General features: G+C 36.4%; 1 protein-coding gene across 4 annotated transcripts in view; it reads left to right on the top strand.

Annotated features, from left to right (window-relative positions):
• LOC150105947 (uncharacterized) overlaps positions 1-16,480 on the top strand; it is a 261,696-nt gene that overhangs the window by 153,089 nt on the left and 92,127 nt on the right. For all 4 annotated transcript variants that reach the window (XR_016548463.1, XM_090394430.1, XM_090394428.1 and 1 more), the window contains exons 7-8: positions 1,713-1,770; positions 10,017-10,075. Coding sequence is in view for 3 of the 4 variants with exons in the window: in XM_090394430.1 (XP_090250556.1) it covers positions 1,713-1,770; positions 10,017-10,075 (117 nt within the window). In the remaining variant the exon portion in view is untranslated. The remainder of the gene's footprint in view (positions 1-1,712; positions 1,771-10,016; positions 10,076-16,480) is intronic.

The raw sequence follows: 16,480 nt of genomic DNA, 5'->3' as shown, positions 1-16,480 counted from the left end.
ACTATTGTTCTTTTACAACATATTGTAAACTTTATTCTTATTATGTGATTTGTATAATTTTGCTGAATTTTACATTGTTTCCAAGGGACACAAAATAAATAAATTCTGCTTTAAAATATAAATGTTATCTGTACACAGTCTTCTTCTTCTATACCACAAAAGTGGTTTTAGACTAGGAAGACTGTATAGATAAATATACCACTCTATATGCATCTCCCTTGTCCAATGCATCCATGACCTTGTAATAAGTAGATTGCTAAAACACAATCTTCCCTTAGCAAACTCATACTCTCAAGAAGAATGCTGATGTTAACAATCCAATTCTGGCTTTCGGTCCTCACTAACCTCCCCAACACTTTAAACATCTGGATACACAGTTTCTCCTATAATTTGGAGCCTCAGTCTATATGAAGCAGAATATATTTTGCCCTTTTTTCATCCCTTTAGAACCTGGCCCATTGTAAGATTCATGTTAACCAAGCACATCAGGGAATTGTTAATTCCCTAGAACATTCCCTTACAAACAAGCACTACCACCTTATTATTATTATTATTATTATTATTATGTGACACCTCCAGGGAGTTCAAAGATTCATCGAGGGAGGGCATCTACTCTATAACTCTCTGTCTCCACCACTCACTTAATCCACCAACTACAATAAACTACAACTACACCAACGGCATCTATCACCCACCACCACCACTTTCACAGACAATCAGAAACATCCATGCCCACAGTGGGATTTGAAGCTACAGCCTTTTGGCTGGAGAGTGGATACGCTAACCACTCGGCCAACCAGGCCAGCAAAAGAATCGGTTGGGGGGGGGTGCTTGGGATTGAACCTCTCAATCTGCAGGTGGGATTCAAACCCGCTTTTTGGCTGGAGAGTGGAGTGGATACGGTAACCACTCGGCCAACCAGGCCTGCAAAAGAATCAGGGGATGCTCGAGATTGAGCCGAGAATCTCTTGATCTGCAGTCAAAAGCTACACCCCCACTTATTAACATCATATTTACTTAGTTCCTCATATACCTCCTCCCACTCGAGTTCTGCATTATGTCATACTTAGGAGGATGATATGCCTTTATGAATTGCTCATTTAATATCTCAACTATATCCCCATTAGTGGTTATCATTCTACTATTTCAATCATACTTCCATAATTATTCTTTTTTTGAGTGGCTACATGTTGAAAAAACTCTTTGGAATTTTTCTAGCCTAATTAGATAATTACTGATCATACTGCACTTTTGCTATCCTTATAAAATTAGCCACTTTCCTGGCCTGCCCTTTTGTACTCCTCATGCAACTGATTATTATCACTAATCCTATGATGCCTCCATAATGTCTTCTTCTAGATTGCATGATTAACTTCTTCATTCATTATTTACAACTACCTTATTTAACCTCCTGACATACATTGAGATCTTGCTTCTCCCAAATGGTTCTTGAGTAGATCCCCTTTCTAACAATTTCTCATTCCATGATCTGGGATCTGGGAGGTCCTTTTATCACACACACAGCTCATCATACCATGCTTTGAACACATTCAAACTCCTTGCAAACACCACACTCTCAGGCAAGGCATTCCAATCATTCACAACTCTGCACAAAAAAAACCTGCCTCTCACTCTCCTACTCACTACAATAGATTTCCTCTTGAATCTGTTGTAGATAACTACAACTGATTTCCTCTTTCTTTAAACTCTAGGAAAAGAAGAAAGAAAGCCTAATGCCAAGTTCTAATTCCAGTAAAGAAGATTTTGGTGGTAAGAATAAATAAGTTTTTTATTGGACTATATCTATATGTATATATCATTTCCATTAAAATATATTTGATAATATGAAGTTAACTGTCTAATAATAATAATCATAAGTATGCAGGCATCACCATGGAGTCTGAAGACTCCATGAAGAGAAATTTTGCAGGCTGTACAGGAGATGGAGGGATGGTGAACAGGAACCTGAATTTTAGGGATTGCATTGTTAAAATTGTGAATATATTACAGAGACTAAGGCAATGCCACATCTCTGGAATTTTGACATTCCCTCAATCTGGTTAAAAACAGATTGAGGGAATGCCATTTGCAAAGCGTAGTGATTCAGAGGAAGAGGAGGAGATATGTTAGGCAGTCTGTAAAGAATGCAGTGGTTAGTGTGGATCTCCCACACTAACCATTATTCATACAATACTTATCATACTTCTTCCTACACTCATTCACTTGTACAGCACTCACAATTCCATCCACTCATTCACCACTCTTGAGGTGAAAAATTTAGTCTTCATGCCCTTGTTAACCACACTTACAGAACTTCCAGGGTGACCACTTGCTCTCTGATTGACTGCCAGTGCAGAATCAATTGTCTTCTCAGTCTCCTAAAATTAGATAGAGCTAAAACGGCCTCACCTATCCATTGGGAATAAAAGGCATTCTTAGCTGAACATTCCATGGTTTGCAACCTCCTTTGTCTGGGCTGCATGATCACTCTATTCAGTGATCATGCAGCTGAATCAATCCACCTAGCCTTTGATCTTCCTCTGGATTTTTTTTCCTTGTCATTCTGGCAGCAGACATCCTTTTGCTAAGCTTTCCTCTCCCATTCTGTTTAATTGACCATACCAACTTACATTACCTATGCTCATACATTTATGAATGCTAACAATGTCAAGTTCCATCCTGTATCTTCATTTTTCATTGATTATATTCATATATAATCAATGTTTATATTCATATATATTTCATATGATTATATGAAAAATTAAAATTTTACTAATTACCATATAAAGTAATAAAGATAAAGTAGTGCATTGCCAGTATTCCTAATTACCCTTATAATCATTACTGTTCTACACTCTGATCTATGACATACTGCACAACTTCTCATTTGGCAATTTCTGTTTCTCTGACTTAAGACACACATTTGTTCAGAGATCAACAATTTCTCTGCAGATGCTCATGTCTCTTCCATCCCTTTCATGTTCAAATGTTTCTGTTTAGAATGCAAAAGCAGTGGGTGAAAGAATTGATAGTAGCAGCAGGTACAAATGATTTGAAAGGAGACAAAATGGCTATGAGAGAGGATTTGAAGGAATTGCTTGAGATAGCAAAAGAGAAGAGTGAGAGAGTTAGGATGGTGAGTGTGTTGTCACGGTATGACAGTGAAGGGTATAGAAGGAGGGCCATAATTTCTAATGACTTTATGTGTGGATTACGCAGGAGGAATGGTGTGGAATTTCTGGATGTATGGAGTGAGTTCGATGGGCGAAAGGATTTATATAAGAGGGATGGTTTACATTTGAATGTATTTGAGAGTTGAAAAGTTGTTGTTGAATGTAGTGGATGTGCAGAATCAGGGAAACTAGAGTTATTAAGGGGGGGGGTGAGTGGATATGCAGACATCAGGGAGACAGTTGAGTGTATGAATGTGTGTAATATGCCCGAGCGAATACGAAAGACAACAAATCAGAATGGGATAGTTAGTATATGGCATCAAAATAGGGATGGGACAAATGGACTACAGCAATTCATGTATACTAATGCCAGAAGTATTAGGAACAAAAGGAAGAATTTTTGGCCTTGGTTGGCACTTCCAGGCCACAGGTTATTGGCATTAGTGAAACATGGCTGACAGAAGATGATATAGCTAGTGGGATTGAATGTGAGGGGTATGGTGTGTTCAGGAGTGACAGGGAGAATAAAATGTGGGGAGAAGTGTTATTGATAATAGCTGATGAGCTATAGCCAAGGAGAATAGAAGTGGAACTGCAGGATAGAGAAAAGAGCACATTTGAGGCTATTTGGTGTGAGATTGAAACTAGCAGAACAAAATATACAGTTGGGTGCTGCACAGCGGCGGTTGGTGACAATAGAAACAGGTAGGGCCAGGGGCCAAAAACAACTTAATTTTTTTATATTTATATAGTGGTTCTATTATTGATTTATAGTTATTATTTCTATTACAATAATGTTTAGTCAGACTCCACTGATGCATTGAGCTATTAATTTTTTTAAATTTGGAAAAACGAGAAACGTTTTTCCAATAAACTATCGATTTTGTTCATAGTTAAAATATATTTTTTATGGACGTAATAAAAATTTAAACTTTAAAATAAATTATAACAAAAAATGACAACAATTATTAAACACACTAAAAACAATACAACAGAACAACAACGAGAATAAATAATAAGACAATGAAAGAATCGCGCTATTTATGTACAAACGCAGTGATTGGGCCCCAAGATAAGCGTTGCTTCTGGTAAACAAACATGATCGCTACTGCACGTACCTCATACAGGCCCCTGTGCTCTACACATATAAAATAGGGCCAGCTGTGGCTGGCCCCAGAGACCGTACTAAGTTGCATTATACAATATTGCCACAAAACTCGACAGTAATTTTTTTATTAAACAATAAAACAGTTCAACAACGAGAATAAATAATAAGACAATGAAAGAATTGCGCGCTATTTACTTACAAACGCAGTGATTGGGCCAGACTAAACGGGCCCCAAAATAAGCGTTGCGCCCGGTAAACAAACATAAATGCCCTGTGTTCTACACGTATAAAATAGGGCCAACCGTGGCTGGCCCAAAGAGACCGTACTAAGTCTCATTATACAATATTGCCACGAAATACTACAGTATTTTTTTTTTTTTTATTAATCAATAAAAGGTATTGGAAATAGATCAAAAAATAATAATTACAAGAAACATATTTTTTAAAACTACAATTATTGGGCTACTTATACAAATATAGGTGGGACCTGGCCCCTGTGTCCCTTATAGACGAGCCGCCCCTGGTGCTGCTATAGACCAGGTGATGGAATAGATGGTGGAGATAGTATGCATAAGCAAATAGAAGAAATGAATGGAAGGAGAGTAATTTTTATGGGAGATTTCAACTTTGGTAACATTGATTGGAAGGAGGAGAGGAAGGAATTGGATTTTATGTGGTTATTAAGAGATAACTATCTGCAACGGAATATAATGGAAAATACTAGGGGTCAGAGAGTGTGCTTGACCTAGTAATTGCATCTGAGAATTTGGCTGTAATGAATATGACCACATTGCCACCAATTGGTGAGAGTGATCATAAGGTCTTGACTTGTGAGGTGGCTAAAGGAGTGGAATTTACAATTAAGACAGGGTACATGTGGAATTATCGGGCTGGTAAGTATGACAATCTTAGGAGTTTGATTGCTTCAGTGCTATGGCATGTAAAACTGCAAGGTCTATATGTTCATAGTGCATGGGAGGCGGTTAAGAAGTGCTTTCATGAGGCAATGGCTGACTGTATACCTAGATTCTGAATAATAAGTCAAGTAGGGGTTAAATGGATGAATAACACCATTAAGCTTGAGCTGCAAAAAAAGAAACAACTATGGAGGGAATTTAAGGAGAAAGGTGACCGGCAGGCACATGAACGGTATAAAGCGCAGGCCAGAAAGGTAACGAGTGTGGTAAGAAAAGCAAAAACGGATTATGAAAGAACATTAGCCATGCAGGCTAAAGAGAATCGCAGACAGTTTTTTCGATATGTTGCAAGTAAAAGAAAAAATGTATATGGCAGAATGATTTTAAAGAATGCCGATGGTAGGGAGGTAACCGAATCAGTTGATGTAGTTAAATTACTGAGTGAGCACTTTGCAAGAATATATCATCCAGGTGGTGACATTGCAGGAATAAAAGAACCAACAGCTTATACGGGAATTGTGGTGAATGAAGTGGAGGTGAATAGTCTATTACAAAACCTCAATGTCAATACATCTGTGGGATTGGATGGTATACCAGCTCGTGTCGTACGTGAAGCGGCTAAAGAATTGTCAGTGCCCCTGACCATTTTGTTTAATTTGAGTCTCGGGTCTGGGTTAGTCCCGAGGGATGGAAAGAGGGAAAAATAGTTCCACTGCATTAAGGAGATTCCAAGACTGCTGTTGTAAATTACTTACCGATTAGCATATCAGGAATCGTTGTGAGGGTCTTGGAGAAATTAGTCAAGAGAAAAATACAGGATTGGATAGATGAAAATGGGATACTGTATGGGGGACAAGATCATGCCTCACTAACTTGCTCACGTTTTATAACACAGTGACCGCTGAACTGGATAAGGGTAATGGGTTTACAGTGATTGATTCTACTGTTATGTAAGGTTATGCATTTTGGGTTGAAAAGATTAGCAGCAGTATTATGCCACATTGGTGGAACTGTACTCCAGGAGATTGATGAAACCATGGATTTGGTAGAGTTGGTGGATAGGGAGTTGAAGTTTAGGGGGCACATTGCAAAAGTGGCTAAATCAGCTCATCAAATCACTTGGTTGCTGAAAAATACTTTAACAAGCAGAGCCAAACAAGTTATTGTTTCTCTGTATCGAGCCTTGATAAGACCCCATCTAGACTACTGTGTCCAGATATGGGCGCCAGGGTTTCTTCTTGATGGGGAGGAGGTGGAGAGGATTCAGAGACGAGTGACCAAGATGATAACAGGTCTATGGAATGAACCTTATGAGAACAGGTTGAAGATTTGTGGGTTGCAGAAATTGGTTGATAGGCGGAAAAGGGGTGATATGATTGAGAAATTCAAATTACTGAAGTGTTTCTATAAGATTAATTCAGAGGATATATTTGAGAACATTACTGGTGGTGGGAGGACTAGAGGCCATACATGGAAGCTGGGCAAGAATGTGGTTAGCAAGGGTGTTAGAGCTAGGTTGTTTACTTGGAGAGTGGTGAATGAGTGGAATAAGCTGCCAGAGTCTGTTGTGGGTGAATGCCATGACTGTGAATGAGTTCAAGGCGAAGTATGATAGATACTGTGTGAATGTCAAATAGTTGTTCTTGACATGACGTTAGGGCCTCTCTCGATGAGTCTGTCGACTCCTTGGAGTTGCCCGTAATAATAATAATAATAATAATAAAAAAAATGCAGCTCATCACTTTCATACAGCTCTGTTTTAGCAACATTATCAGATATACTCAAAACAAAAATAAAATCCCCTCTTCTTGCACATTCTCACTATCATGTCATCCATTATCACAACTTATCCACTGAGCTCTTCATTGTGATACAATCATTATCTTTTCCACATACTCTTCTGATGCACAATCTGTAACATTATTCTGAAATTCTTTGCTTTGCTATATAATTTGCACAGCAACAAAGTTATTTTCTCTCTCTCCCCCTCTCTCTCTTTCTCTCTCTAGGCAGATATTGTTCTAAGATTTTTATCTTGTACACCACAAATCATAAAACATCATGCTAATGATTCTCTCCACTTTCAAACTCTTGTGTCTATCTCACACTTCCACTCATACTCTTGCTTCCTGTATTCTGTTTCCATTGATGCTTGCTCTCTGATGTGCATGCCCTACCTCCTTTCTCACTGCTTCCATTTTTCTCGCAACAAGCACTTCACTTTCATCCTACCCATTTGCACAATTAAACCAATCTATTCAACATCAAAGTTACCTCTGCTGCACTGTTACTCCCAGTTATACTATTCTGAAAGCGAAAGTTACTATTTTGAAAATGTGAAGACACCACATCGGATAATGGTGATGATGCAGAGGACCTTGACGTGCAGAAATAGAGAGGTTATGATGCCACTGTATGAGGACTTGATCAGGCCTCATATGGATTATTGTACACAGATTTGGTCACTGGGTTTTGATGGTGACAAGGATATGTTTGAAAGGGTCCAGAGAAGATTCACAAAGGTGGTGAGTGGTCTTTGGAATGTGAAGTATGAGGACAGATTGAGAGAATGTAAGTTGCAAAGTCTTATGAATAGGAAGAAGAGGTGGGATATGATTGAGACATATAAGCTAGTCAGGGGTTGTTATCAGGTTGACATGGAAGAGATTTTTCATAGCATGGGAGAGGGGGGGGTATTAGAACAAGAGTCCTTCACTGGAAGCTGTATAAGGAGGGTGTGAGTAGAGGAGTAAGGAGCAGGTTCTTTGCATGGAGAGTGGTTGGTGAGGGGAATGCATTGCCTGAATGTGTTGTGAATATAGGCACATTGAATCAATTTAAGGTGCAGTTGGATGAGCATTGTGTGCAATAGTGTGTGCTTCCCACAATGAGTCTCTGACCTCCATGGAGGTCAGATGATAATAATAATAATACAAACAGAACTATCTTCAGAGCAGATAAAGGAAATAAATTACTCAGCTCTGTTTTATCCTCTGTCTCAATCATCTTTATTTGAATCACTTTGCTGGAATTCTTAATTCTCCTCTAAAATGCATTGAATAGCTGTGGACTGGAGAGAGAGGGGGAGATTAGCCAGATAATGAAAGTGACATAGCATTTGCCATCTTGAAACACTATGCTATAAATGGGGGAACCTCCAAACAATTCACAGAAGCAACCACATAATTCACTCAAACATAATACACTTTCATAGCACTCATTAACCTCCCAACTGCTAGGTCATTATAGATGCCCAACTAAATCTGGATACAATTCAGACCGCCTGTTGAAAGAACATGGATGAGAAGTGCAATTTGGCCTTCATGTCGTTTAGAAGGTGTGATAATCCCCATGCTGAAGAGAACACTTAAGCAGATTATCTCATGTTCATAACTGCATTTCAGTTGCCTATAACAAGAAATGTAGTTCCTTGTTCTATGCTGGGTAATTGGATCTTAGTTATATTGGATAGACTAAAAATATTGAAATTATTTTCATTTTCTCTTTTTATTGTACAATACAGTTTTAATGCCTGGACAAAATAAAGATCTTGCATAGTTTCTTTCCTTAAATATTGCCTTACCTTGGAGAACCAATTTCATTTTTAATTTGCTTGCTCTAATTTTTTCTAATCGCTTACTCGACAAAACATTTTCTTTGTTCTCGAAGAAATTAATTCACGATAATTATTTGAAATATTATTAAAAAAAACTTGCTGCCAACGTTCCAGATTATGTTATATTTATTTTTGTCCAAAATCATATTTTGAAGAATACTTCACAGATTTCCTGAAGCATGCACTTGGGCGACTTTGCTTTTTAAAGAATAACATGAATTTCTTTAATCATATCATTAAAGAAGAAATTAATTCACGATAATTATTTGAAATATTATTAAAAAAAACTTGCTGCCAACGTTCCAGATTATGTTATTTTTATTTTTGTCCAAAATCATATTTTGAATACTTCACAGATTTCCTGAAGCACGCGCTTGGGCGACTTTGCTTTTTAAAGAATAACATGAATTTCTTTAATCATATCATTAAATTTTTTTCTTTATATTGTAATTTACTGTTCTTTGCACTTTCAACTTCTTGGTTTCCCTGTATAATGGGTCATTACAAAATGAAATTAATGGTTATGATTTAAATTGATATGTATATATATTTTCTGCTAGTTCAGAGATTATGATCCAATTTTAAAGTAAGCAATACTTTTGCTTATATTCTATCATTCAAAATATGTGTATATATGCACATTCATCAAATGTGAAATTTCTTTTCCATATTTTACAATAGAATTGAACTTTATACTTTATTTTGCTTTGATAGTTCCCTTCCCTGCTGCATCACTATCAAATGATAAAATGTCATCTTATAATTATATCAGATATTATAATGGCAAAAAATAGTAAGAAAAAAATCATTTGCACTTTCTTTTCAAAACACAAAGAAAGAACATTGTAAATTCACCCATTAAAAAAGAAATTCTTAAGGAAATAGGATCAAAATATGCTCACGTGACCATTGTCAACAGGCTGATACACATTGTCATATCAAATTAACATTAGCTTTTATACAAAATCTTGCTCATCCATGAAAACAATGTAGATTGCTTCCTATTTGCATTGAAGTCTGTAGCTACAATGAAAACAGAATATGAAAATGAAATGAAATGAAATTATGATGGAAAATGGAATTAAATGGAATTATGATGGAAAGTGAATTGGAAATGAAAATAACTTCAATGAAAAAAAGTGCAAATTATACCTTTTTCCATAATTTCACATAATATTTAATGAATAATTTTTACTTTTCAGATAAGCATCAAAACATTAATACAGACTCAGAAGAAGCAGATTCACTATTCTGGATGCAGGTAAATAGTTTAGTTTATTAATTTCCTCTGATTTCAGTTTGATTATATTTTATTAAAAATCACTGAATCTCTTGGGATTTTAAATATTCAGGTCACAGTGATATTACAGATGAAGAGATGCTTTTACTATATGGTAACAAGTTCTATAGTTCAGCCTCTTACATTTCTATAATCATCCTAATTGTTCCATCTAACAGGAATTGTACTGTACAGTGAGAGACTTAATACATATTTTCCAAAAATTCTCAATCATTGTATTAGTATCCCAGGCCTCCAGAATTGCACATTGCAGTAAGTCCTTACCCTGTACAGACTATATTATCCATCCTACCTACATATTGAGTATCAAATGCACCACTCACCACATATTTTGTCAATGTATTCTACTTGCTTACCACTTATCATGCAAAAATTCTACTTTCACCCCCTTTACCCACAATCTTCTTGTACAGCTTCCAAGATGAACTTTGGTTTTGCTACCACCTCAGAACTCTGTGCAATGTTTTTTCCTGCCTCTCTTTGACAGTGTCCTTTCACCAACATATGAGCCTCAACCATAGCACCTCTCTGCCAAGATCTTTAAAGTACATTAAAAAATCTCTCTTCATATCTAACATTCCACAAACCTAAGACAGGTTTGTGAAATGTTGGATATGATATCTTGCAGCTATTCAGGTGACCATAAACTGTGCACTGATGATTGCCTTACATAAAATGGTACTGTCACCTCCATTCCTGCTTAACTACTACTCCTTTTGTTTGCATTATGACATTTTCTAAGTATCTTTCACAAATTTTCTAATCTTTCTTCTGAACTGCAACCATCTATTTACCATCACTTGCAGATCCCTTTCTTCATCCACCTTTTCCTTCCATGAAGGAAAAGGTGGATGAAGAAAGACATCTGCAATGACATCTCATTCCAGTGGTGCACCAAGGGGGGGGGGGGGCAAAGGGTCCTGGCACCCCCCAAAGAAAAAGGGAAAAAAAACACTACAAAATTTTCCAAAAATTTTTTCCTAATTAAACTTAATTTTTTTATTTATGTTATGTCGCGTCTTCTATTTCTATACTACTTATGAATTAGTGGTCACATAAGGTGGGAATGCCCTCTAGCTCTCGCGAATCATGGCCGCTATGAACACAAGGCGAATGAAGTAATGCTCAGGCAGATCGAGTGCTACTTTGTTTGCCTGAACCAGGCCAGAGGAGATCACAGGTATCATGTATTGGCAATCATTGCAGATGCTCAGTCATAGGTCATATGCAATGCATAGTGTGTATTCTCAAATCGCCTACTCAAATTGCCCCCCCCCCCCCCCCGAAGATTAAATCCTGAGTGCACCACTGCCTCATTCCATCTCCTTTGGCCAAAGTGTATGACTTTACATTTGGCAGTATTGAACATTTATCTTCATTAATCCTTCTACAGCAGGAAGCAGTGAGAAGATTAATTGGGATCAAAGTCAAACTGATAAAGAAAATCTTGCTATATACTCCTCATGATTGTTACTAATTTTATATATCATTTCCTGATATGAACTTTCGAGGGATGTACAGAATATATTCCTGAGATTGCTCCCTAGTTGGCTGAGTGGATAGCATCATTACTCTCCAATTAATAGAATGTTTGTGTACATTCAATAGGTAGTAGATGATTTTCATCATCAGGTGTGAAACCACTGTCCTATTGATTGAAGAAAGTGATGTGAAAATACCATGTTTGGAGGCTACAGCAGGGAAGCTGTATTACCTAAATTTTGCCTACCAATATTGCTAAATATATGCTAACTTTTAGTCAGCAGGATTCACATAAAAAATAAAAAACAATATTATAGCACTATTTCTAGTTTTCTATTAACAGTTTTCTTTCAAATTAATCTATTCTCTATTACTCCTCCAGGACTGTCAGATACACTGACCTAGATCTTGGTCATTTTTGTTTTTTTTTCCTACCTTCATGGCATCAAATGCCTCTCTTGCTGACTTTTCTTCTCCCTTTTTTGTTGAATCCCACCCAGATCATGGATGCTTGTGAATGACTTTAGTTGGTTGATAAATTTTTCAGTGTGTGTGTGAGACCTCCAAAATCTGTATTTTGGAGGCATGTTAAGTTGCTCGAAAAAATTCTGTGCTTGGTCTCTAGAATAGAGTTTAGATTATCTAACTCTTAGTCCACTTACAATGCTGATGCTCTATAGGTTTACAACCTTTTGATAGGAGGATAAAAAGATATCAAATAAAATAAAATTCACATAAAAATATCAAAAAATAAAATGAAATAAAATAAAAACCTGATCGTGCTATCTTAAATTAGCTCTGATTATACATTTTTGGATGCTAACAATGTTAATTTTTAATATGATTCTCTCACTGGTGGTGTTCTTAAAATCACTCTCCTACTTTATCATAGCACTCTTTTTGTCTGCTCTCTGGACCTCATAACATTAACTGTTTTATAATATAACTGCTCTTGCTATTTATTGAAGAATTTTTCAAGTCTGTTCTGAAAAATTGGTTTAGTATTTTATGATTCTATTAAGCCCTACTTTTCCTACTTTGAGGAAAGATTAAGGGTTTGGATGCATAGTGAACATCCTACAATGTTGCAATACCATCTTAGTTACTATACCTTTGACTTCTTGTTCCAACCAAAACCAGATGAACAATCCTGTGCATGTGTTTTAGAAACCTAAGTAAAATTATATAAACAACAGAATTTTCATTATAACTGTGTGGTTAAAAAGAGAACAATAACAATGGGAGAAAAAAGCATATGTTACAAATATGATATAAGTAGAGGATAACTAGCTGTATACCATTAGGATCTAGAGTAAAAAGTAATTTATAATGGAAACACACATGTAAAAGATAATAATAACCACTACAAATGGTGAGGTGTATTTAATAAAATCACTTTCAAACTGCAAAAGTTTGAGAAAGTCATTAAATTCCTGAGATAGGCACTCTCAGGAGTGTATAGGATGTAGTACAGTAGTACTACTCAGTTGGTTTATATTAATAGTTTCCTATCAGTAATTTTCTTATAAATTTATCCACTTTGTGAGGACTTCATTACTGTTTGATCTTATATTTTCATCTTTAAGGTATATATTGTTTCATCCACATCTTTCTCCTCCTCTTACCATCCAATATCTTTCCTTTTGCTAATCTTTCATCTCCAAGCCATATCATCTTTGATTAGCTTAGCTAAGCTTCTCAAATGCTAACCATATCAGACTCCTTTCTAATATCTTCATTTTTAAAACTGAACTCATAGAGATCCAAAGTTCAAATAGTTTGAAGACTTTTTTTATACTGTTAGTTGTTTTTGCTAATTTTTCTCATTCCATATAAATCTGTTCCTCTGGCTCCCAACCATAATTGCTTATACTATTATCTATTTGGGGCATTATCATTAACTATCTAGTTGGCAAAGGTAGTAGACAGTCAACAAACAGCATTAAAAAAGATAAGTAAAATTTTAGTATGAGGTGGTGGTGTGTGTGTGTGTGTGTGTGTGCATGCATGTGTGTGTGCGCAATATCTACTTTAAGTTAACATGATTGATTTGACTGTTTGTGCGATTGGGCTAAGTTTTAGACAAGTTTATTGTCTGTTCTGTGTTTAGCTTTACTCATTGTATCCATTATGACAGCTAACATATTGCCGAGTGGTTAGCATATCTGCTCTGCAGCCAAAAGGCTGTGGGTTCGAATCCCACCATGGGCATGGATGTCATCATCATCATCATCATCATCAAATTCCTGCCATGTACCCTCAAGGGGTGTACAGGATATGACAGTACTACATGAAAAAATTACATCATTACTAACTTCCTATCTACAATTTTCCTCCAAATCAGTCTGTTACTTGTCAAGACTCCAACATTATCAGATCTTATATTTCTATCGTCTAAGGCACTTTGTACCGTATCAATCCACCTATATCTTGGTCTTCCTCTGGGTCGTTTTCCTGCCAACCTGGAAGAGAACACTTGTTTTGCTAATCTTTCCTCTCCCATTCTATTTAAGTGACCATACCATCTGAGATTAGCTCTGCTAACGCATTCCTGGATGCTGACAATGTCAAGTTCTTTCCTAATATCCTCGTTTTTAATATGATACTGCCATTGATGCCATCTGTTCACGCCTATAATCTTTCTCAGGACTCTCATATCTGCGGTCTCTAGTCTTTGGTCAAGTGTTTTACTTCTGACCCAGCTCTCAGATCCATAAGTTAAAATTGGTTTGAACACAGTCTTGTATACAGCTAATTTAGTGCTCCGACTAATTTCTTTCTTATTCCATATGAATTTATTCAATTGACTTCCCACGATACCAGCTTTGCTGATTCTGTTGTCTATTTCTATATTTAGTTTACCATCTTCAGTAAAAATTGTGCCTAAGTAGCTGAAATGTTTTACTTGTTCCACAGGTTCTCCATTCACAACACAGTTGACATTTTTAATGATTCTGCCTATTTTCATTGTCTTTGTCTTTTTATTGCTGACCTTCATACCATATCTATTACAACAGCTATTCAATTTAGTCAGAGAATCTTGCAGACTTGTAGCGGATTTATTTAGAAGTATAACATCATCCGCATAAAGCAAAGAGCTGACATTAACATCTCCAATTTTGATATCATGTTTAATACCACTTTCCTTCATAATGTGATCCATATAGATAATGAATAACAGAGGGGATAATGTACATCCTTGTCTCACACCAGATTTAACATTAAACCATCTTCCTGTACTTCCTTCAATTCTAACTGCTGACTCACAACTCAAATAAAGACTAAGTATTGCTTGATATAATGCCCCATTGACACCATATAACTGCAGCGTATTGAATAGCTTCTCTCTTGGCACCTTGTCATATGCTTTTTCCAAATCGACAAAACTTAAATACAGATCTTTGTTATATTCCCATGCTTTCTCGACTATTTGTCGTAAAGTGAAGATCTGATCCTGACAGCCTCTATTTGGCCTGAATCCAGCTTGTTCTTCACCAAGCTTTTCTTCCACAATTCTTCTCAACCTTTTCTCAAGTATACTTGCATAGATCTTGCCAGGAACACTCAGTAGGGAAATACCTCTGTAATTCTCACATTCAGTTTTATTTCCCTTTTTATATATGGGTACTATGAGAGCTCTACTCCAATCATCGGGAATTCGTCCCTCTGTCCAGGCTTTCTGAACTATGCAGTGCAGCCACTGTAAGACTCTTATACCACCATACTTCAGCATTTCTGGTCGAATATCATCTACTCCTGCTGCCTTTCCACATTTCAAGCCTTTGATGGCTTTTTCTACTTCAGGTATGGATATGTATTCCTGACTGCATGCCTGGTCAGTGTTTTTTATCACTGTGCTGTCATCACTGCTTGTTTCATTTAGCAGTTTTTCAAAGTAATTACTCCATACTTCAAGGATATCTTTTTCTCCTGTTTTCATTTCACCTTTATCATCTCTAATTCCTTTTACAGCACTCTTTCCTCCATTCCTAAGCTTCTTCAACAACCTCCAGAATATTTTGCCACCTTCTTGATATTTATTTTCTATATTCTTGCCAAAGTCCTCCCATGACTTTTGTTTAGCTAGTTTTACACACTGTTTAGCTTTCTTACATTTGTCTCTGTATTCTGTAAGAGTAAAAGCTGACTTATTTGCCAGGAACTTTTGATATGCTTTCTTCTTTTCCTTCACTGCCTCTTTAACTTCCTGTGTCCACCAGGGAGTTCTGATTTTTTTATCTTTGCACACAACCTCACCACATGCCTCTCTGGCAGAATCAATCAATGTTTCCTTCAGAGTTTGCCACTGAATCTCCAAGGTTTGATTCCTGTTCTCAAACTCTTTCATTTTCTTTTCAATAATATTTCTGTATTTTAGTCTACAGTTTACATCTGAGAGCTGCTCAACTTTTATTCGCTTTAAAACTTTCTTACATGTTATTCTTTTCAATATGAAATTCAATTTTATCCTGCTCAAGACTAAATAGTGATCACTTCCAATTTCAAATCCTCTGTACACTCTGGTGTCCTGCACCAGGGAGAAAACATCACTATCAACAATAACATAGTCAATGAGACTTTTCTTATTCCTAGCCTCTTCTCTCCATGTGAATTTGTGCACATTTTTATGTTGGAACATGGTGTTAGTAATAACCAGTCCATGTCCTGAGCAGAAATCCAACAGATATTTGCCATTATTATTAGCTTTGCTCTTTTCTCCAAATTTTCCCAAAATATTTTTGTATGTCTCACAATCATTTCCTACTCTACTATTTAGATCCCCAACAAGGACCAACTTTTCATTTTTCATTGTGTCAGTTGCTTTTTCTAAAGCCTCAAAAAATTCCTCCACTTCTACCTTAGTGGAACCTTCTGTGGGACCAT

The sequence above is a fragment of the Typopeltis vanoorti genome, chromosome 6 (assembly GCF_054136105.1).
Source record: "Typopeltis vanoorti isolate ZY-2024b chromosome 6, IOZ_Tvanoo_1.0, whole genome shotgun sequence".
Classification (NCBI taxonomy): domain Eukaryota; kingdom Metazoa; phylum Arthropoda; class Arachnida; order Uropygi; family Thelyphonidae; genus Typopeltis; species Typopeltis vanoorti.
The sequence above is the reverse complement of the archived record's forward strand: the minus strand, read 5'-3'. Positions and strand labels throughout refer to the sequence as shown.